This window comes from Crotalus tigris, unplaced genomic scaffold (genome assembly GCF_016545835.1).
Source record: "Crotalus tigris isolate CLP2741 ecotype Arizona unplaced genomic scaffold, ASM1654583v1 scf7180000018308.1980950, whole genome shotgun sequence".
Classification (NCBI taxonomy): domain Eukaryota; kingdom Metazoa; phylum Chordata; class Lepidosauria; order Squamata; family Viperidae; genus Crotalus; species Crotalus tigris.
In genome coordinates, this window is record NW_024096936.1 from 1036775 (window position 1) to 1061496 (window position 24722).

General features: G+C 37.5%; 1 protein-coding gene across 5 annotated transcripts in view; it reads right to left on the reverse strand.

The window, feature by feature from the left end:
- Nucleotides 1-5883: 5883 nt before the first annotated feature.
- The window catches only part of DENND5A (DENN domain containing 5A), a 70754-nt gene continuing 51915 nt past the window's right edge, over nucleotides 5884-24722 (reverse strand). For 4 of the 5 annotated variants that reach the window (XM_039350238.1, XM_039350237.1, XM_039350240.1 and 1 more), the window contains 8 exons: nucleotides 22026-22147; nucleotides 20368-20513; nucleotides 15456-15574; nucleotides 14179-14360; nucleotides 11893-11975; nucleotides 10129-10252; nucleotides 9083-9251; nucleotides 5884-7690 (listed from right to left, as the gene is read on the reverse strand). In XM_039350238.1, coding sequence (XP_039206172.1) covers nucleotides 7507-7690; nucleotides 9083-9251; nucleotides 10129-10252; nucleotides 11893-11975; nucleotides 14179-14360; nucleotides 15456-15574; nucleotides 20368-20513; nucleotides 22026-22147 — 1129 coding nt within the window. In that variant the 3' untranslated portion in view covers nucleotides 5884-7506. The remainder of the gene's footprint in view (nucleotides 7691-9082; nucleotides 9252-10128; nucleotides 10253-11892; nucleotides 11976-14178; nucleotides 14361-15455; nucleotides 15575-20367; nucleotides 20514-22025; nucleotides 22148-24722) is intronic. The other variant, XM_039350241.1, reaches the window with a different exon arrangement.

Below are 24722 nucleotides of genomic sequence, written 5' to 3' on the forward strand. Positions count from 1 at the left end.
AAAATAAAGATTGTTAAGCTGCAGCCTAATCTAGTTTTTTTTAAGCTAACAATCCATATTTTTGAAAACTTTAACTGGAAATACACACAAACACCTTTCTAACCTTCTAACAAGCAAGGAAAATTTAGAACTGCAAGGTGGTGTAATAATAATATTAATAAAGTATGCCGCCCAACTCTCAATGACTCAGGGCAATTTACAACAAGGAAATTGCAGTAAAATCAATAGAAGATTAAAAAATGCTAAGCACGATAAAGTGAGATTCTTCTCCCTTGTCGAAGGCCTGGGTAAAGAGCACTTCCTAGATCCTTTAAACAAGAGCATAGTGGGAATCGTCTGCATCTCAGAGGGAACCTCATTCCAAGAACTATTAAGATGCCAATTCATAGCAGGAAGAAGGGGCAATGTCAAGGTCTTGGTTTCCCTACTTAAAGCAAAATTTTCCAGACTTTCTTTAACAAAACTCACTGAAAGAGGATAAGATAAAGTGACAGAAATCTCAGCAACTGGAATATTTCTTTAGAATCCAAACTATCTGCCAACACATTTCAGACATGCCAAGTAGAAGTCACTAGGAAATTTACTTTGAGAAAAATCATCTGGAAGAGACTTCTAATCAGTATATTTTAACTGGTAAGCATAGTGATAAAGGGATGGTGTAAAACATTCAGGGTTTTTATTCAGTAATTGATTGCTTAGCTAAATAAAAATATTTAAACATTGTTTTTATGCAATCTTTTGTTTATATACAATTAATCTAAATTAATCTAAATTAACTGCTATGAGGACATTTTTGGGAAAGGCATAAAATAAAATGTTTATCTGCTGCACAGATACAGCTCTGTTTTAACAAAAATATATACAAGGAAAATATTATTTTTAATAAATAGGTTTCAACATACAATTTTCAGATTTGTGTTTTTAAACTGTCTCAGCAGGGTTTTCCTTAAATATATTGGAGAGTTGAAAAATCACTAGACAATTTTTCTGTGAAAGTTCACAGAAAATATAAAGGTGCAGTAGTCTTAAAAATCTTGTTTTCTTTCCCGTATTTTTGTAAAACTAGATTTCAGTACAATATTTAGTCCACCAAAGATTAAATATTGAAATAGGCTGAATGTTATCCAAAGACTTCTTAAAAACAAATCACTCAGATATTGCTATAATACTGTAAACCAGACATGTCAAAAACAAGGCCTGGGGGCTGGATGCGGCCCGCAAAGTGGTTTCATGTGGCCGATGAAGCCATCCTGGAAACAGTGAGGGAACGCCCCCCGCTGCCTTGGCCCTGGCCCAGGCTGGCCGGGAGCCAATGTACAATTTTCTGGTGGCCTTCTATGCTGAAACACATTCAGTCTTAGCTCCACAAGGCTGTCTGGAAACACCAAGGAACCAGCCCCTGCCGTGTCGGCTCTGCTCCCTGGGTGCATGCTGGGGAGATGTCACCCTTTGTGAGGAATGAAGAAATGCACCATCACCTGGAAATGGCCAGCAAATGGCCCTGGCCTATTTCACATATCTGGCTTGATAGGCTCCGGGGAAGGGGTTTCGACAGGCAGCAGGGAGTTCTCCTCACAGCGCCGAGAGGTTGAGCCTGACAGTGCAAAGCTTGCTAGCTTTGCACCTTGCTGCCTGTTGAAACTGGGCAGGCTGGGGGCTAAGCAGCATTGCACTTCTCATCAGATTTGCACCACCAGGCTCAGCTCTTGGCACCCCACTGCCTGCCGAAACTGGGCAGGCTGGGAGCTGGGCAGCATCGTGCTTCTTTTCAAATTCACTGTGAGGAAAGTGCCTTGCTGCCTGCTGAAATCGGGCAGGCTGGGGGCTGGTAGTATTGCGCAGGTAACGTTGACTCTTACGCTGCTCATGGCATCCCCTCCCCCAGAGCCCACCAAGCCAGGTATGTGAAGTAGGTGAGGGCCATGTGGTGGCCATTTCCAGGCAATGGTGCATTTCTTCATTCCTCACAAAAGGTGACATCACCCCAGCTGTGTTTCTTGCCTGTTTTTCTCCTTCCCTCATCTCAAATATTTTCCCACCACTCTGTACTTAGGAAAGAAAGAAGGAAAGAAGGAGAGGTAGGGTCTGAGGGAAGTCCTGCCTTAGACCTGCCCTTTCACTATCCCCTTGCCTCCTCCTCCTGACCTATTCTGGGGGTCTCCCATCCTATTGCTAAGGATACAGCTTTGGATACAAAGGCAGGTCTCCTCCCATGGAGAGGGAATGGGCCTCCTTCTGACTTTGCCCTCGTACCCATCATGAGCAACCTGGGTAAGGAGAGCAAACACAGCAACAGCAGCCTTGAGGAGGAGGTAAGTGCAGCTGTGTGCCCCCTTGGGGAAGTGGGGCTGGGCTTGGTGCCGCAGGTGCTCGAGGGCCAGGTTGGCTGTTTGACCTCTGCTGCCCAGGGCTCCGGGAAGCCCGCGCCACCATCCAGCTCCCCCCCTCGCATGGCCTGAGAGGAATAGTGAGGCTCCTCCAGTGGACCATGCCTTGGCACTTGCCCTGGTCCCACCCCCTTCTGCCAGAGACCCTCAGATCTGTCCCACTCCTGCCCAGGCTCCCACAGGCACCCTTGACGTGAATGTCGAGCTGGCCATGCCCATCCAGTAGGCCACACCCACTCCATCCATGCCCAGCCAGTAGGCTGCACCCACCCTGGCCACACCCACCTGGCCCCCCAAGGGAAACCGCAATGCTGATCCAGCCCTCAATTGAGTTTGACACCCCTGCTGTAAACTGTATTGTCACATGTAAATTTATAAAATACACTGATTAGTGCATTGAAGATAAAGGAAAATATTAAATCCTAATATATGTATTTCCTTTTTAAAAGAAAATTGTAGAGCTTTCCCAACTATCCACTTAACTTTGAGTCAACATAAAAGACTACATTGCCGATCTTTTTCCTATTTCTGCTGGTTCCATTCCCCCTCCCAGTTGGCCATCTGACATCCAAGAAAATAGGTGACAAAGCCTATTACACACCTTGAGAATGTCCTTGGATGGTGTTAAAATAAGGTGAATACAGCTTTAATACCGCTGCAGTTGTCCCAAAGGTGCTTTTCAAAAGGCAACTGGATTTTCTTGTGTTTTTTTCCCTTGAAAACATTTCACTTCTCATCCAAGGAGGTTCTTCAGTTCTTCAGCTGCAACTGAGGCTGCCTCACTACAGAGCTGAGGACATAAAGAAGGAAACTTTGACATGGCAGAAAAAGTGTTACTAGGGAATATTTCTGCCATGATTAGGTGCAAGGGGGAAAGGGCCCAAGATTGGTTTAAAACTGCAGTTTTATTCTCTTACAACATTGCAGAAGAGCACATAAAAGTTCTCTTTTTTAAAACAGCAGTTCTATGTCCTTGAAAAATGTAAGAAGCACACATATAGATGAATAGCACACTGAATAGATTAAAACAAAATTCTATTGGGGATCTGTAGACCATAAAATGCACATTCTAGTCCCCTAAGTATATATAGTTTATCTAGTTTATATAAAATAATTGGATGTTGAATCTGTGTTGTTTGCATCCTCATCACAGAACAAATTCTGTAGAAAATGAAGTAACTCTGAAATGGCAACTTATGAATTAATTCAACAGTGAGATTTCCTATTCAGAGTATTTTTGAAAAGCAGTTTCTAGCAGAATTTGATGCATGCAAGAAGTATCAATGTGTGATGAAATATCTCTACAAAATTCAAGCCAATTAGGATAAATAATTACCAGATGGCATATTAAATTAATCTTGTTTATATTAGAAAAAAACTTTATTGCAGTTCAAGTAAGCTGTATCTATACAATGTTTAAAAATACAAATTACAATTAGAAAAGGAATAAAATACTTGCAGTTTCTGTTCTATAAAAATGGCTAAAAATGTGCCAAAAATGCTTCACATTTTTATTAAAATTACAGCTGCATTTTGAGGAAAGTAAAGAACCCTAAGTATAATAGGAACTCCAAAAATGAAAATTAAAACCATGTAACTTTCAAAATGTTTTCATGTTTCTAGATATATTTAACTATGACAATGAGAATTCTAAAAGACTCCGAAGAATTTCATTCTTCTAGAGATCAACATTGCAGTGTCTATATTGGTAGAAATATACAATGCACAAGCACAAAGTTTTGAAGTACTAGTCTGAAACTTAAAATTCTTCATAGTGGAAAAGTATTTCTCCTCTAGATCAGTGGTTCTCAACCTGTGGGTCGGGACCCCATTTGGGGTTGAACAACCATTTCATGGGGGTCGCCAAACAAGGCTGTCCGCCATTTTTTCCCCCTTTTCTTTGGCCACGCCCCTGGCACCCGGTGATGTATAAGTGGTTGGGGGTCACCACAACATGGGGGACTGTATTATGGGGTCGCGGCATTAGAAAGGTTGAGAATCACTGGTCTAGATAGAAACATGATTTAAAAGTTTATGTGCTGGTATAGAAGAAAATTCCACTGAAAGGAATGGGTTACAACTGCCTTGCTAGTAAATGGAAAAAGCTACACTTCTGGTGGTGAATTTCTATTTTGATGACAAATGATATAATTGCCTATCATATAAATACAATGCAGTCCTTGTTATTCTCTTATAAACATGAAAATATTTGAATCATACAGCTTAAAGGAGGAATTCTGTTAACTGTTATGCTTTAACAAGAATGATATTTCTAACTGCTGAAACAGCATTCTATAAGAATTAGGTCATCAGTGCCATGCTGAGAATTGAGCTTTTCTCTAGTTTTGTGAGAAATATATCATTTTGTGTGCACAGTTTGAATCTAGAAATGTTTTTGTGCCCTCCATTTAGCGTAAAAGAATAATAAGTGATTTATATTAATATTGCCTCTATAATTGAGATATTTTGTTTGGAAATAACTATCTACTGTGTTTTCATCTGAAGAGGTAGTTATATTTATGAGAATATAATAGCCTAGAAGCATGCTGGACCATTATTTCCTGTGTATTCATAAATGCAATTGCACACAATGTTTAAAATGTTTAAAAGTGTACAATATGATACATATATAGTGACACTCTCCTAAACTTTTTGAAACATGTCCTCAGATTTAAGAGGCCTGTGATGCTCTGCAAGATTATGGGAGATAAGGTAGATATTTAAAAATTACAAATCTATAGTTGTTGGTCATAGAACCAGTATCATGGTTCTTAGATAAATCATGTTTGACAAATGTGTTGCTTCAGGTTCTTTTACCAGAAGCAATTTTGACCCACTGCATATTGGGCCCAGGAACCACTTAAAATCAAATTTCTTGTATGTAGCGGGGAAAAATTTAATAACTTTAAATACTGTATGCTTGAAATATGATAGGGCAGCACCAAGAATTCTTCAACTGTAAGAGAGTGATTTTTGCATGTTTGAATAATGCAAACAAAAATAACTCAACTTCCCATTATTTTCTCTGTATAGATGCTGGTGATAATTGTGATTAAACCATGTGTGATATACATTCATACAACTCTTTAGTCACACCCTGCATTAGCTACTATTGTGCAAATCTTCTATTAAGTTGGTATCTATCAGAAGACATCTTATTACAACAGTTTAAGGAACATGGCATTTCAAAAGAAAGTGCCTAAAATAATATGTAACAGGTGTTTTTTATCTTCACAATTTTTGTGTGCAGTCAGCTAACACTTTTCCTGATAAAAATTTTGCAGAAAAGAGTATGTTTAGGTGAACACACAGAGAGATTTCAGTATAGCAATGCAACCAAGATCAGTATGAGTACACAACAACCAATAAAATAAGGCTAAATGTGCTCCTTTGAGAGTCAAGTATATTCCTCTTAGGATAAGAGTAAATAGATTAAAAATGAAGTGAAAGAAGGCAACAATGAACACTTTTCAAGATAATAATGAAAAACACAAGGTAAGTAAAAATAGTAAAATTTAATACATGTGCTGTACTTTAAGTTACTGGAAAAAATGACCACAAAATGTAGGAATTAAGAGTAATGCTACTTGAGTAAACTGACAACTGAAGACTCCTTTTTCACAGCTCCCTATGTTAAAGCCTAGTGTTCATACAGAAAAGGCCTTTTACAACAGTATAGAGATTTCAACCCTTGTCCTATGTATCTCAGTATTATTTCTATTAGGTATGCATCCTCTAAGGATTTGAAAATTCTCAGGTAATAGTAACAGTTGTTTCTAGGCATTCACTAGATTTTTTTTTCCTTGATTGGAATTTTACTATTTATAAGAATCCACATCTGAACTTTATTAGAATAGGCTAATATTTTTACACAATGTTCACATGTATCCAAGAAATCCTGCATTTAACAAAGCAAAATAATTAAAACATGATATTCGGCATTTGAAAAGAACACATTGGTTATCTTCTGCCTATGATGTAGGGTTAACCAAGATCTGAAAATCTTTACATCTTAATAGATTGAGTAACAGCATAAGTAAGTCACAGTAATACTGACCTCACTCATACTCATCCCAAATGTTTGACCAGAAGATGTGCTTATAATGCTATAATAAAATTGTGCCAGTAACGTAAGATGTCACACAAGTGTGAAATTTTGCTCTATATGACTGCATATTCATATGCTATTCCAGCAAGTGTCATATTATTACACTGTTAGCCATTACATAGGGGATATGCGATCTTAAAATCACATTTGTATTTTATGTTCTGAAATACCATTATATATAAACTGATTGAACTTGAAAGGCATGTCCATGCTGAGACATATTTTTCTGGAGCTTCTGTCTAAGGGGGTTGTACTCAAGTATATAGCATTCTTTTTTTTTAAAGGCAAAGACCAGATCATGATGAAAAAGTTAAATAAATAAATGCCAGTTAAAACACACTTATAATTTTCTCTGTGCAATTTCATGTATGAAAAAATACTACTGATTTCTGAACATCTATCTGCATGTTTTACTCCTGAAAAATCTGCTAAAAATAATACTGATAAAAAAAGAAAAATTGCTAATAAATTCAGTGCTTTGAGCCTATTAAAAACATTTACATTTCTAAGTTTCTTGCAGCACAGCAGTGACTCAACATGGAAATGCTAAAGATAATAGTGTAACTTACGTAATAAAATATTAGTTTTTAATTGCTTAGTGACTCTTAGCAGAAATTGGAATGTGTTAATTACATTTTTTCAGGATACAGTCTGAAGGCAAGTTGAGAGAATGCTAAGAGCTTCTCACTGCACCATTATCTATGGCAAAGAAATATTACAGCTTTAAAATAAGCTGCACAATACTCATCTAACTCTTTCACATGAAAGCGTGTAAAAGCAAATCAGTAAATAAACTCTAAAAGTAATTTATAAGTATCCTTTTCCTTTTACCCACCAGATGTACAGTTTTTGTTATATTTTTGCACACCATTTGGATCTTCATTCCAGAAGAGTTGCATTGAGTCACATGAATATTTTGGATGCGATGTATTAGCAGATAGAATCTTTGCACACTAACAATAATTTGTTCCTTGTTGCTTTTTTAAACAGTGCTTGTTGCATGAGGCAAAATCAGATGTCAATTCCTTTGACAAGAGATGCTTCCAGTGTGATATTGAACTCCTGTAATGTTTGCAATACACGGATCAAAGAATTTACAAGCGTATGATCTTTTATCAATGCTGTATCCTCATACATCTGAGCAGTGATGGGGCAGTCTGCCAACAGAGCAATCCAATGGTGTAAGAGATGATCTCTGTAAGGGAAAGTTTTAGATGTCTAAAATAAGCATTAAATATTATCTTCTTCTGTAAGAAAAATACTAAATTTTCTTATGTTATTACTCCTTCTCAACTCAAATTTAGCAATCGTACATCTACTACCTAGTTTTGGTATGAACAAGCTAACTTGAAGGTCTCCACATCGAAAATATTTGGTTGATTTAACAAGTATTAAGCTTAATTTTTTTAAGTAGAAACAATTCTTTTTAAAAAATGTATATAATATTTGAATAGAATTATTGCTTCAGTTTGTGTAATTCTTGTCCCCACAAACAAAAAATTAGAAGTAAAATGTGGAGCGTGACTGAAAAAATGTCCTCCTCTGAACATTAAGAATTTTGAGATATGGGGCTGGAATGAGCAAGAAGAAACAATTTTTTTAAAAAAAATCCTAGCACAATAATTCTTTCCAGAAGACCCAAAAGGTTACTCAAATATTTTTTTTCAAAGATCATGCATGCATATATATATATATATATATATATATATATATATATATATATATATACACACATACACACACACACACACACACACACACACACACACACACAAATATATTTTCTGAGGTTTTCACGGATCTTTGCATGTAGGTCTTTGGTTATTCGGGTTTTCTCCCACGTAAAATTGGAAGTGTCTTGGCGACGTTTCAACGAAGTCCCATTCATCATCTTCAGGCTGGTGTTTTCGGCTTCGTGCTTCTCAGACTAACCCGAGCACAACAAAGCCCCCACCCAAACAGAACACTCCCCCATCCAATCAGAGCACAGCCAAGCCCCTAACCAATCAAAACACACCTCCACCCAATCAGAACACAGCCAAGCTCCCACCCAATCAGTTCATACCCCTACTGGCAGTTAAAAGGAAGAAACAGCTATGATCACACATTGCTCCTAGAAGCACGAAGCCGAAAACACCAGCCTGAAGATAACGAATGGGACTTCGTTGAAACGTCACCAAGACACTTCCAATTTTACGCGGGAGAAAACCCAAATAACCAAAGACCTACATACATACATACATACATACATACATACATACATACATACATACATATATATACACACACACATACATATATACACACACATACACACAATACCTTTATTATAGCGTAAGGTACGAAGATTAGAGCTCCTGCTGAATATTCAAAAACAAAAAGACTAAGATTTCTTTTTCCAGCACATTAAACAACATTTTAAAAAAAATCCCTCACAAAATAAATTGTTACGGATAATCATCTTCTATTTTAAATTTCTAAAAGCTAATACTTCCTTAAACAGCACCAACCTGACCAATAGAATAAGGAAATAAAATAATTAGAAAAACATTACAGTATAGACAAAGCAATAGCCGTAGAGTCATACCTAGCTCCAAGGCAAACTAACATCTGAAATTTGCCATCTTTCCCAATGTTTCTAGGAGTGCTGTTGATGGCTGTTACAAAGCGACAAAAACTCCTAGCTCTTTTCTGCCAGTTTTCTTCTGGGACCAGTTCATTCTGATCAAGAGCTTCATAAAATCCTTGTGCTTTCTCTGAAGGTAGACATAGAACAAAAAATAGTCATCTAATCATATCAGATTGTAACTGAATTATTTTTGTGTTTTTCAATACAAACATACTGTACCAATTTTACTCTAATCACCTAATATCTATGGAGTACAGATGGTCCTCGACTTACAACCACAACTGAGCCCAAAGTTTTTGTTGCTAAAAGACATTGCTGAATTTTGCCCCATTTTATGACCTTTCTTGCTACAGTTGTTAAGTGAATCACTGCAGTTGTTAAGTGAATCTGGTTTCCCCACTGACTTTACTTGCCAGAAGGTGGCAAAAGAGGATCACATGACCCCAGGACACTGCAACTGTCATAAATATGAGTCAGTTGCCAAATGTCTGAATTTGGATCATGGACCATGGGGATGCTGCAACAGTCATGTGAAAAACGGTCATAAGTCACTTTTTTCAGTGCTGTTGTAACTTCAACGATCACTAAATGAACTGTTTCAAGCTGAGAATTACCTGTAATATACCATTGTTTTCAACTTTCTTATAATGAGTATTAGTAGAGAATGTATATAATAGATAAAAAAGCAAATATCACTACACTTTCAAATTTAAAATTTGACATTCAGACAATTGATAAAATATATCTCATATTTTGCTTAGTGCTCCTAGTACCAAATATTATTTGACTACTTTCTTACGTATTGCCTTGTCTCTCTTCAAATATTATCCAGAATAATTGCTTCATTTCATTTTCTTATATTAAGAATGGGTGTTACTAATTATTTCTAGTACTAAATAGTGTTTATTGCAATAACCAATAATTCAGATTATCCATAAGGCTCATTTAAGAAAATAAAGTAGACATCATAGGATTATATCTCCAAGCGGGTGTTCCGTACTTACCTAGAAAATCCCAAATAAAAACATTTTTGAAGAGCCTAGGAGATTTAAATCCATGCTGAAACACTTGCTCTAGAGCTGAAACAAGTCCACCTTCTCCACAAAGCAAAAGTGTTAAACTTCCTCTCTGCCAATGGAAAATCAAACAAACAAATGCTTTATTTTTAAGTTGTTTATATATCTGTCTAACTATAAACTACTACAGCCTGTGATAATTAACACTATACATATTTGCCATGATACGTATATTTCATATTGATTCCACCTATTATATTAAAAAGGTTCAGGAGTAAGGCTACAACAGAAATTGGAAATTTTTAATACAGATTACATTTATTTATAAGGTAGCCGAATGAGAACTACAGAATGAGTAACACACTAGAACAGAGATAGATAATCTATAACTTATATATAGCAACAGCCCTTTTACTGAAATCAGTGGAGATCCCCAGATTGCATCAGCAAGAAAACAATCAACTTGTGCCATACAATGCAAAGAAAGGACAATATAGGCAGAACACTAGCAGGCACTTGAAACTGCAGGGAGAATGGTGGACAACTTCTGTTTGCTATGGATGTCTATGCTACTGGGTACCTGCAACAGTATGTTGGAAACACCTTGGAGATAAGAGAAGAAACGTTGCCTAAAGAATGGTCAGATATGAGATAGTATAGTCCAGTGATGGTGAACCTTTTAGAGACCGAGTGCTCAAACTGCAACCCAAAACCCACTTATGTATCGTTGGGTGCCAGGTGGGCGTGGCCCATTGGGTGGGCATGGCCCATTGGGTGGGCGAGGCTGCGGTGGTAACAGCAGACTGGATGGGACTAAAATGTTCAATCAATCAATTCCAACTTTGCGAGATCTTTTTTTTTCCTGTGAGAAGTTGAAATTGATTGATTGATTGAATCTTTTGTTTTTTTGCACACGGCAGCGGAGGCCTAAAGCGAAAAGGTTTTATAAAACCCAGCTGAAGGCCTAGGACTGGGGCGACGGCCTACATGCCCACAGAGAGGGCTCTGCGTGCCACCTGTGACACACGTGCCATAGGTTCGCCACCACAGGTATAGTCTGCAACTGGATAGAGGGTCGAGCAAAAAGCTCAAAATCCTCCCTAGCTTCTCAGACTATAAAAAAGATGGCAGGAATTTGTACTTTAGACTTGCCAGAGTCTGTTAATGTAGCCTTACAATAAAGTAGAATTAGTTCATTTGGTCATGTTTCCTGTGTGGCCTGGAAGACTAGGCCTGCAAAGGCTGAAGTACCACAGGATATGTCTACTGCTACAAAATAGGGAAAAGAGCAAAAAACCTCAGATGAAAATGTACTCAGTGTACGAAAATTAGGGAAAGTATTGGTGATCCAAATTCACACAAATCAAATTCCAAAACTACCTCTCATTCCAACAGTGTAGTTTACCTGCCCCTTTTTTTCAGATAATAACAATTCATTAAATTTGTATGCTGCCTGACTCCCAGTGACTCTGACTGGCCTCATAACAATCAAAGGAATTACAGTAAAAGATAAATTAGATGTAAATTTATATTTCCCCTTTGCTAATACTGATCAAATGAACCTAATTACAGCTTCCAAACACGCTTGAAAGTCCTAATAAAAACTGCCACAGTATGAAATTATATATAATATTATGTATTTGATAATCCATACCTTTACATTAATTAGCAATTATATTAGTCAATTCTAGGCAGATATCAATCAAGGAAGAAATGATCAATCCCCATTATTGCTATGTATAGTAAACTTACCTCTTTCTCTGGCTTGTGGAAATGTTTGACAATTCCATTTACTGCTTCACCAATAGATTCTTGTATCTGACCTGTATTTAACTCTGTGCAAAACAGAATATATATATATATATATATAAAATCTAATCTGATGTCTAGTTTATACACAGACAAGTCAAGTCCTTTTAAAAATAAGAATGGAGAACATATTCTCTTTTATAGCACCTTTTTCAAGAGTTACAGTGTCGCATACCACAAATAATAATTCTATAATAAAAATAAACAGCATAAAATGATGTTATAAAATATATTGAGCTATCTAGATAATAAGGTTAGAAAATTAACTTTGTAGCTTTGAATCATAGGTCCAAAGAGGGCACCTTAATCTCAAGAATAAATCCTGTTCACTGCAGGAAGTGATATATTTCCAACAAATGACTGACAAGCTGCTTGAACACATCCACTGATAGGAAGCTGTCCAGCTCGCTGGATAATTGGTTCTCCTATAAATCTTTTTTTCCTGTTAGGAAGTTTGTTTCCACCACCACCCCCAACATTAAATACAAACTTTTTTCTATTACTTATGCCTTATGCTGTGCAGTAATATAGAAGAGATGATGGTCTTTTTGTATCTTTTAAATAGGTGAAGAATACTATTCTATCCTCTCAGTCTTCTTATGTTTAAACCAGTGGTTCTCAACCTTTTTAATGCCGCGACCCCCAACCGGTCGTAAGTCGAGGACTACTCAACTGGTGTAGCACCGTTTGCAGAATGGGACTTTTGGCAGTCTCAACAGGGCAGAGACAGCCTGGACAATTCCTATTGGCTTTTGAAAGCCAATAGAATTAGACTCTATTCAAGAGAGTCTATTCTATTGGCTTTCAAAAGCCAATAGAATAAAAGGGAGTAGCATAGCTAAGGAAAAGGGGAGAAAAATGGCGGACTGCGTTGTTTGGCGACCCCCGTGAAATGGTCGTTCGACTCCAAATGGGGTCCCGACCCACAGGTTGAAAACCACTGGTTTAAACATTCTCAGTTTTTTTAATCACTTCTGTAGAATTTAGCTTCTAGTAAAGGACTTGGTACACTGTATGGTGGCTGACCAATGCAGACCAGCAGAATGGAATGACTTCTCATGATGTAGAAATTACACTTCTATCAATGGGGCCTAAAACTACAGTTGTCTTTTTTTTCCCTTTTTCTGCAGTCAAATCACATTGTAGATTCTGATTCAGTTTGTGATCAATAACAATATATTTGTGCATTCTGCAGTTGTCTCTAGTAAATTAGAAACATAATTTTTCAGTACTGTTGTAAGTTCAAATGGTTGCTAAACAGGACTGTCATTAACAAGGACTACCTGTATATACTTGTTTGTGTGCATACAAAGTTAAAGCATCAAGTTGCCCATATATGTTACTATCAGCCTTCCCAAGTAAACCAGACAGGACTGGATGCATCTCCTTGATATTGGTGTTGTAACAATGTGGCTGCCAGATGGTATTCTTTGAGGATGGGAAGCCATTCTCAAAATCCCTCTCTTTGGAAGAGAATAGGAGATTTGCAAGATTGATATCAGCCCTCCCAGGTAAACCAGACAGGAAACAAGACTAGATGAATCAATTCTACTTTATTGTAGAGCTACATTAATAGAATCTTGCAAATCTGAAGGCATAAACTTCCCGATTTCATTTTAAGTGCTTCATCCATTAGGATGGATCCTTCTTAAATGTCTTTCTCTGACCATTAAGCCACTGGGAGCTCCTGCCTCTTGTTTGTTTGATCCTAAGCAGCATCTCTTCCCCTCTTTCCCAAATATCATTTACAATTCCATTATAGTTATAAAGCTATAAAGTTATAGGAAAATTGGTACTTGGCAAATGATGTTAATAGCTACACTCAACAGGCTGAGTGCAATCTTCATACATTAAACAAGAAAATCTCTAACAGGTTTATAAAATATCCAGCTTGTAACCATTACTGTTTTTAGCTTTATATTACAGATTTAATCAATAAACATTGTCTTTCTTTCCTCAGTCAGTAGATGAACCAATATATAGTTCAATTGCAACAATATTTATGAACTCTCATGTATATTTGAGATAATAACCAATTATATTGTGTGATTTAGTTTTAATAGTATGAATTTTGGAATTATTTACAACTGATAATTACAGAGAACATATTAGCAGTTTTGAGAACAGACCAGTGGGTCATACAACTAAGTGTTATAATACTGAGTTTCCCTGAGTATACTATTCCATTTTTCAGGTAGCTCATTCATAACTACAATCCATCCAGCTTACTTGGCTTGTTGTTAGGTGATATGGTGACAAATCGTCTGATCATGCTGGGGGATTGCTGTAATGGAGGCGTTCTGCACTGTCTTTCATCTACTTCAGTATGAGATGTCAGCAATTCACCCACTAAGATCCTTTCTAAGCTGCCATCATCTACACCTTTTCCAAGCCATCTTCCACATGGAAACCTGAGGAAAAAAACAAAGAAAAGAAAGTACTGTAGGGTCATTGTGTTCATATTATACTTTTAAAAAGACAGCACACAACAGACTTGATTTTGCTCTGTGAGTATACTTCATTGTAAATATTTCCAGTTACTGTATAATTGAGCCAGCAAAATAGTGTTCATGTACTTGAGAATAGACCAGGGGTCTGCAACTTTGACAACTTTAAGACTTGTAGACTTCAGCTCCCTGAATTCTGGGAGCTGAAGTCCACAAGTCTTAAAGTTGTCAAAGTTGCAGACCCCTGGAATAGACCATTCTTGGGATATTGAGAGCTACAACTGACCATCTTGAGTTTTTGAAAGATCACTAAAGGCTATTTGATGATGCAATGTTTCCTCTGGAAGAGGCATATCTGATTTTTTTTTCCAGCTCTTTTGTGGGGGAGGTAAGAAGCAGAAGATGGAGAATTTCCAGAGGAATCTTTAACTTAGACCACATACTCAGCAATAAACTTTAACTGATCTACTATAATTTGACTATTCTGTTGCTATATTTTGGCAATGCAGTTTTAGAATAACGGGGGTTTCAAATAAACTGCTGGGAACCATTGGGTTGCCCACCTCTGATGTAACTGTTTCTGTCTCACAGGAACACACAGCCTACCTTCTGGAAATAAAAAAAAAGATGAAGATTGTGGATTTAAACATACAAGTATTTGGAATGGACTACAGATGGGGTGTACAGTAGCACAATTTAGGCTGTCAAATACTGATTTAAAAAATCAGAATGTGTATAGGCTCCATTCTTCCATTAGATTCCAATTTATGCAGAAGTCAATGCATATTTTTTGTATGAGCATGAAACTAATAGAAAGTTACTATAAATAGATAAAAGATTATCTATTATATGTGAAGTAGAAAATTCCAAATAAATCTACTTGCAACATTTGCAAATTCAGCTAGTAAAAAGTTATTATGATTGATACATCCTTCTTTGGAACAGTTACAGAAACAAGCAAATGAGGCAATCATATTTATTGTAGTACAAATTAGTTTACTCAAGAATTCAATAATTCAAACTCTATTTGTACAATGCATAAATTGAAAGGAACCTTACTTGTAAGTGTGACCCGTCACTTCATTTCTGACCATAACATATTCCACTAGCCACTTGGCATACAATCCAGAATTATCATGTCCTATTTGTACCGTAGTAAGTTTTCCCAAATTCTGACACTAAAAATGAGAAAACGTAAAATATATTGGGTAAAAAAAAATCAGATAAACAAGTTGCCTTTATTAATGTACATTAGAAGAGGGAAGATATAACAGGAGAGAAGGCAACTGACACTCTCAGAAGAAGCTTGGAGTTTTAACTAGGGTTGAAAAGATAATATGATTGTTGCCATTTTCTCCAAGATGATTCATAATTGTTGTTGATGGGATCCTCTCTGTCTGAAGGAACAGGTCCACAACTTGGGAACATATGGCTGTTGCAGGAACATCAGAAGAAAGCCAAGAGCAGAGAATGCATGTTCAGCATTGACTAATCTTCCAGCTGCACCCATTTCTTGACTATAAAGCTATGACAACATTTATGTATGTCCTGAACAGCATTCTAGCATGCTCTATATGAGATTGCCTTTGAAATGACCCAGAATTTGCAGGTGGCACACATTGCAATGGTTGGGATATTAATGGCTAATAATTAGTACTGGTATGTTCTCTGCTTACTGCCCAAGCTACCAATTAGTTTCCAAGTTCAAACAAAATTCTTTATTATTTAAAAAGCTCTATGTGAACCCTTTATGGATTACTGCCTTGTCATGGCGAAGGGGCTTGCGTAACTCAATGAAGCTATAAGCTATGCTGTGCAGGGCCACCTAAGATGGACAGGTTATAGCAAAGAGTTCTGACAAAATGTGATCCACTGGAGAAGGAAATGGCAAACCACTCCAGTATATTTGCCATGAAAACCCCATGGACAGTACTAAAAGGCAAAAAGATATGACGCTAGAAGATGAGCCCCTCAGGTCAGAAGGTGTCCAATATGCTACTGGGAAGAGCAGAGGGCTAGTACTAGTAGCGACAGAAATAATGAAACGACTGGGCCAAAGCCGAAAGGACGCTCAGCTGTGGATATATCTGGTGGTGAAAGGAAAGTCCGATGCTGTAAAGATTTTTTCTCCATAGGATCTTGGAATGTAAGATCCATGAATCAAGGCAAGCTAGACGTAGTCAAAAAAGAGATGACAAGACTGAACATCGACATCTTAGGAATCAGCGAACTAAAATGGACAGGAATGGGTGAATTTAACTCAGATGACCATCAGGTATACTACTGTGGGCAAGAATCCCTCAGAAGAAATGGAGTAGCTTCATAGTCAATAAAAGAATAGGAAAAGCAATACTGGGATACAATCCCCAAAATGACAGAATGATCTCAATTCGAATCCAAGGCAAACCATTCAATATCACAATAGTCCAAATCTATGCCCCAACCACTGGTGCTGAAGAGGATGAAATTGACCGGTTCTATGAAGCCCTACAGCACCTTATAGAATTAACACCAAAAAATGATGTCCTTATCATCATGGGGGATTGGAATGCTAAGGTAGGAAGCCAAAAGATAACCGGAATAACAGGCAAGTTTGGCCTTGGAGTACAAAATGAAGCAGGGCACAGGCTAATAGAATTTTGTCAAGAGAATACGATGGTCATAACAAACACTCTTTTCCAACAACCCAAGAGACGGCTCTACACATGGACATCACCAGACGGTCAACATAGAAATCAGATTGACTATGTGCTCTGCAGCCAAAGATGGAGAAGCTCTATACAGTCAGTAAAAACAAGACCAGGAGCTGACTGTGGCTCAGATCATGAGCTTCTCGTTGCAAAATTTAGGCTTAAATTGAAAAAAGTAGGGAAAAGCACTAGGCCACTCAGGTATGAACTAAATCATATTCCTGATGAATATACAGTAGAGGTGACAAATAGATTTAAGGAATTAGATCTGATAGACAGAGTGCCTGAAGAACTATGGATGGAAGTTCGCAACATTGTACAAGAGGTAGCAACTAAAACCATCCCAAAGAAAAAGAAATGCAAGAAAGCAAAATGGCTGTCTGAGGAAGCTTTGCAAATAGCTGAGGAAAGAAGGGAAGCGAAAGGCAAAGGAGAAAGAGAAAGATACACCCAATTGAATGCAGAATTCCAGAGAATAGCTAGAAGAGATAAGAATGCCTTCTTAAATGAACAGTGCAAAGAAATAGAAGAAAACAACAGAATAGGAAGGACCAGAGATCGCTTCAAGAAAATTGGAGATATGAAGGGAACGTTTCATGCGAAGATGGGCATGATAAAGGACCAAAATGGCAGAGACCTAACAGAGGCAAAAGAGATTAAGAAGAGATGGCAAAACTACACAGAAGAACTATACAAGAATGAGCTTAACATCCCAGATAACCACAATGAGATGGTCACTGACCTCGAACCAGACATCCTAGAATGTGAAGTGAAATGGGCCTTAGAAAATCTGAGCAACAACAAAGCTAGTGGAGGTGACAGTATTCCAGCTGAGCTATTCAAAATCTTAAAAGACGATGCAGTAAAAGTGCTACACTCAATTTGCCAGCAAATTTGGAAAACTCAACAGTGGCCACAGGATTGGAAAAGGTCAGTTTACATTCCAATTCCAAAGAAAGGCAATGCCAAAGAATGTTCAAACTATCGCACCATTGCACTCATTTCACATGCTAGTAAAGTTATGCTTAAAATCCTACAAGCTAGACTCCAGCAGTATGTGGATCGAGAACTACCAGAAGTACAGGCAGGATTTCGAAGAGGCAGAGGAACTAGAGATCAAATTGCCAACATACGCTGGATCATGGAGAAAGCTAGGGAGTTCCAGAAAAACATCTACTTCTGCTTCATTGACTATGCAAAAGCCTTTGATTGTGTGGATCACAACAAATTGTGGCAAGTTCTTAAAGAGATGGGAGTACCAGACCATCTCATTTGTCTCTTGAGAAACCTATATGCGGGTCAAGAAGCAACAGTGAGAACCGAACACGGAACCACTGATTGGTTCAAAATTGGAAAAGGAGTCCGGCAAGGCTGTATACTGTCGCCCTGCCTATTTAACTTATATGCAGAGCACATCATGAGAAAGGCAGGGCTAGATGAATCAAAAGTTGGAATTAAGATTGCCGGGAGAAATATCAACAACCTAAGATATGCAGATGATACCACTCTAATGGCAGAAAGTGAAGAGGAACTAAAGAGCCTCTTGATGCGGGTGAAGAAGGAGAGTGCAAAAGTTGGCTTGAAACTCAACATTAAGAAAACCAAAATCATGGCATCCGGCCCTCTCAATTCCTGGCAAATAGATGGGGAAGAAATGGAGGTAGTGACAGATTTTATTTTTCTGGGCTCCAAGATCACCTCAGATGGGGACTGCAGCCAAGAAATTAAAAGACGCTTGCTCCTGGGGAGGAAAGCTATGGCAAATCTAGACAGCATACTAAAAAGCAGAGACATCACCCTGCCAACAAAAGTGCGTATAGTCCAGGCCATGGTTTTCCCAGTTGCAATGTATAGCTGTGAAAGTTGGACCATAAGAAAGGCTGAGCGCAAAAGAATTGAGGCCTTTGAATTATGGTGCTGGAGAAGACTCCTGCGAGTCCCTTGGACTGCAAGGCGTTCAAACCGGTCAGTCCTAGAAGAGATCAACCCCGACTGCTCTTTAGAAGGCCAGATCCTGAAGTTGAAACTCAAATACTTTGGCCACCTAATGAGAAGGAAGGACTCACTGGAGAAGGGCCTAATGCTGGGAAAGATTGAGGGCAATAGAAGAAGGGGACGACAGAGAATGAGATGGCTGGATGGAGTCACTGAAGCAGTAGGTGTGAACTTAAATGGACTCCAGAAGATGGTAGAGGACAGGAAGACCTGGAGGAACGTTGTCCATGGGGTCGCGATGGGTTGGACATGACTTCGCAATTAACAACAACAACATGTGAACAAACTCCGGGCTACCTTAGGGACTGTCCCCTTCAAGTGGACACTTATGACACATGCATTGTAAAAGGGAGGCTTTGCTCAGGGTCCTATTTCCATGAAAGATCAAAGGAGCATTGCAAGCAACACCCGCCTCCTTCTTTGTAACGCTAATCCTAGAGATGCACCAGGTACCCTCCTTGCTGATTTCCATAAATCATTGAAAGTTCTGTTTCATTAGACCAGGGGTAGGCAACCTTGGCTCTTTTATGACTCGTGGACTTGGCTCAGGAATTCTGGGAGTTGAAATCCACAAGTCATAAAAGAGCCAAGGTTGCCCACCCCTGCATTAGACCATCACTGACTAATTATTTATGATGGCAGATTTTTTTGGTTTTGGATGCCCATCTTTTCCCCCTTTTTGTTCTGTGATAAATTTAATGATTTTTAACTTTGTAAAAACCTTGAATCTATTCTATAAACCTGTTAATGTATTACTAAGGAAATTACTAAGGGTAAATGCTACATTTGAAAGAAACAATTTTCAAAATCAGATAATAGGAGAGCTTTCTCAAAACCTCAAATTAAATGTAGAAAAAGGAAACCTTACTCCTCTTTTAGTAACCTTTTTGTGATCATAATTGTCAGGGTTTGCTGGAATCCACAAAAGTAATTATTTTCAAAAGTCACTCTATTAAATTTACTCTCTCTCTCTCTTGTCCCCCTACCCACAATGTCCATGCTTTTCTATTTTGTGTTCCTTTAATTTGGGATAGATACCCCATGACTCTGGGATACCTGTAGTTTCAAGATATAAAGCTGCTGAGAATTTAAAGGCCAACTGTTAAAGGTGCGTAAGCTATTCTCTGTTTAAAAAAAAAATTAAAGGGCTCTTAGATAGCCTTGGCTACTTATTTTACATTATTGTAATGTAGCCCTTGATCACTGAAAATTATTTTTTGAAACAAAGCAAAGGCTTAGAGACTGAAAAGTTGCCTTCTTCTGTTCAACAACAACATGAGAAATACCTCAAATGTCATCTCCAGCATATTTCTTGGAACCTGCAGGATTCCTGTTTCACCCAATTCTCCTGAAATACACATCCATGGGTTGGCTGTAAACATTGAGCCACCAAGCTTTTTGCTAGGAACAATCAATATATGGTATGGAATCACTGTAAAAAAGAAAACACATACACATCTGGGTAATTGTCTCCAAGAATATATGCAGGGGGAGCTTCACTAAACTTCTTCAGTAGAATCTCCTACTCCTGAAATGTATATTCCCCAGTGAGAAACTCCCAGGTAAGAAACTTTCCCAGTGAGAATTTCCCTAGTCCATTTTGTCACCTTTCATGCATTAATATATTACACTTTTTAATTTTATGTTTCAATTGAGTTCTTAAACCTATGACATCTGCTTAACTTTTATTGATTTATGTTCTGAAATATATCAGTTAAAAAAAATTAAGTAGTAAGTGTAGAGCGTTATAGGCTTGCTGGGGATATTTTTGAATAGCAACTTAGCAAATTGTGAAATACATACATTTCTTCTTAACTAGAATCTTTATAGATCATAAACAAGCTAAATAAGGTTTTGAGGAGATGTGTGTAATATTCATCCTACTTCTTTAATACTTTTTAACCTCCTGTATCAGCCCCATGAGCCAAAGGAAAGAAAAAATGCCAGCAACAGCAAATGGTAAGTAAGATGGGAACAGATTTTACTTCCATCCCTTACACCAGTGTTTCCCAAACTTGACAATTTTAAGGCATGTGGACTTCAACTCCCAGAATTCCACATTCTGGGAATTGAAGTCCTCATGCCTTAAAATTGTCAAGTTTGGGAAACACTGCCTTACACTATTTAAGTGTTTACTAAAGTACCAGGTTTATACAAGCCAGTTACAATTGTGGTTAGCAAATTTACAGATATGTTCTTATTCTGTTTATAAATGAGGCAGCTTCAAAACTCTTTTAAGAATCCCTGCTTCCAGGAAACCTATTTATATAAATACCCTAACATCAAGGTACAAGCAGATAGCTCCCCAAATATGCAGATACAAATACCTGTCTCACAATTTATTTACAAACAGCCTTTTGAAAAGTACTTTTCCAAAAACACACTCTATGTAAGACAACTGCATGCCTTATAGCTACAGTATTGCATTCAGTATTGCATCCTTTACAAACCAATTTTCATTTACATGTCCTTAAGCATGGTTTTTCCTTTTTTCACTTCCCACACAAAGTCATGACTTTCTGGAACAAATTTTGAGGGTAAATGAATACTTGCATAGGGAGAGAAATTGCTCTCTTTCCAGCTTACCAATGAAAATCAATTACAGTAGTTAAATATATTTTCTCTCACATCATAAAATAATATAATTATAGCCTCCCAGGCTTGAGAAATCCAGAGTTTAAAATTTGAATAATATGTTGGGATTAATATTGCTGTATGAATAATTGGCTTGTATTTTTTTTAAGATTTTACATAATTTTTAGAATCTGTATTTCTTGCATTTCATTTTCCTGACATTTCACCTCTCTATAATGGCATACATATACAAGTCACATGAAAATAGTATTCCATGGATCTGACAAAGTGGAGTCTGAACTACAAATGCTTACTATAGAAAATTAGGTACCACAAAGTAATTTTTCCAATAATAAAAGGTTATACTTACAAATTGTTGTAAAAACATTGGTGAAGCAGAAGTAATCTACAGCATTGAATGACAAGAGATGATAAAGAAACTGTTCTTTTTCATCATCGCAACGGAGGAAAGCATAGCGTTTGTAGAGTTTTCTAACAAAAAATAAACACTTTATAATTATAATAGGAGTTTCATTCTGAAGAATGCACTGGCAATAACTATCGTAACCAATGGATTTCTGTTTTAGAGTCTTTTAGATTCTGTATGTGCTTTATATAAATTTCAACCCACTGTTATATATACAACTAACATTTCTTTTTAAGGGATGGAATTTTTTTTAGAAATATGAAAAAATTTGATTGTTGAAGGGTAAAAATCCAGATAAAGAAATAAAATGCTGAGAAATTTTGAACCATTAAATCTTTCAATCCTAGTTTTACTATTATCAGCAACTATTTGGAAAGTATAATGCAAGTGTATAAATGCTCTATTCAATTTAAGAAGTGTTGTGTTTAATGGAATTAACTCTAAAGGCATAAGATGTATAGATTGTCACTTCAAAAACAAATAAAAATAGTAATTAATAAGAACAAGGAATTTGTAGATTGATTTACTTTTTTGGCTAAGCACAATTAAACTTAGTCTCTATTACCTAAAAAATACGGGAGAACAAAGTGCTGAAGATTAATATATATTTATTTTGTTTATTTAAATACTGCCTTCACTCAGGAATTCAAAGTAGTATATTTAATGCTTCCTCTTTCTATTTTTCCCTAACGTCAACAATCCCGTGAAATAGATTGGACTGAAAGAGTTAGCCCAAAGCCATTCACTGGGTTTTGTGGCTTATGGTATCCAAGAAATTGAATCTTCAGGTTCCTAGTCCTAATCTTAAACATAATCATTTCTCTGCGCTGCCCTAATCCATATATCCCTTTCTGAAATATTTTCATTTTTTTAAAAAAATTCTAATTAGGTAAATCTCTATCTCAGAAAATAATTTCATTCCCTCCAAAACTAGAAAAAAGATATTAAAAGGATTTTTTCCAATATTTTTCAACATTTCCAAAACTATTATAAGTTGATTTAGAAAAAAAATAACATTAATAAGTTGGTACATTTAGTGCCAGTATGAATTTTGCCTGGTAGTATATGATAGAGGCAAAGGATGTTTGACAATAAATAAAATACTCAGGAAATGGTTCAACACTGAGCAACAAAGTATGTACAATAATTCTTGGCTGTTTAAATTATTTACAGATAAATATATAAAGAATCATTGCATATTAAATCTCTGCTCTGCCCACTTTAAAACACTAAAATGAGAGTTGCATAGATCAGGATAAAATTGAATGCAGTGGGAATAGGTTACTAAAAGGTGTGCACGGTAAAAGAAGAGTTGGGACCAAGAATGAATGAGTGCTAAATGAATGTGGATTAAATACAGACTGAATCATGAGAAAGAAATCAATCAATCAGAATAGAGTTGGAAGGGACCCTGGAGATCTTCTAGTCCAACCTCCTACTCAAGCAGGAGACCCTAGAGCACTTTGGACAAGGAGCTGTCCATTCTGATCTGAAGGACAAATTGGAGTTGATATGGTCAGCCCACCTGTGGCTTCACTGAACCTGGAGAAAGAACTGTCCAAAGCCTTCACCTAGAGCAGGGGTGTCCAACCTGGGCAACTTTAAGACCTGTAGACTTCAACTCCCAGAATTCCCAGCCGGCCATGGAATTCAGATTCTGAATTTTTAATCCAAACTTTCTCATGTGGGGAGGGGGGGAGGAATGGCAGAATGAGAGGACGCCGAGCATCCAGAGAAAAAGAAGCCCAGGTAATAACAAGGAGGATGGGTGGAGTGGGAGGCTCATCTAACTGATCCAGAAAAAGCTCTGCAGATTGGGCAGGGAGGGAGGGCAGCTTCCAGAAAGTTGCAAACTCCTCCTCTAGGGCTACTGAAAACACAACAACAGATGTGTTCACAATCCCCAAGTGTCACACTTGCATGAGGGGGATTTGCTTCCATTTAAATAAGAATAGAGAGCCAGCTGTGTGCTGTGCTTAAGGGATCAGGGGAGAAGCCAGGAGACCGTGCATTCTAGTCCTGCTTGGCATGAAGCCAGCTGGGTGACCCTGGGCCAGTCACTGTCACCCTACTCTTGGAAGGAGGCAATGGTAATCCACTTCTGAAAAACATTGCCAGGAAAATGGCAGGGATTCATCCAGGCAGTCTCCAAGCATCAGACACGATAGAACAGAAGAAAAAAAATAAAAAATGATTAAAAGAAGTCTGTTCCCTAACAACTTTTAGTTACAGGTAGTCCTTGATATATGACCACAATTGAACCCAAAATTTCCATTGCTAAGCGAAACAGTTTTGTACCATTTTATGACCTTTCTTGCCACAGTTGTTAAGTGAATCACTGCAGCTGTAAAGTCAGTAACACGATTGTTAAGTGGCTTCCCCATTGACTTTGTTAGTCAGAAGGTGGCAAGAAGGGATCACACAACCCTAGGATGCAGTGACCGTTATAAATATGAACCAGTTGTCAAAGCATCTGAATGTAAATCACATGATCATGGGGTCGTAAGTGTGAAAAAAAGGTCAAGAGTCACTTTTTTTCAGTGTTGTTGTTACTTTGAACAGTTACTAAACAAAGGGCTGTAAGTCGAGGATTGCCTGTACCGCACAGATCTCAACCGAGCCCTCGCAGGAGCAGAGAGG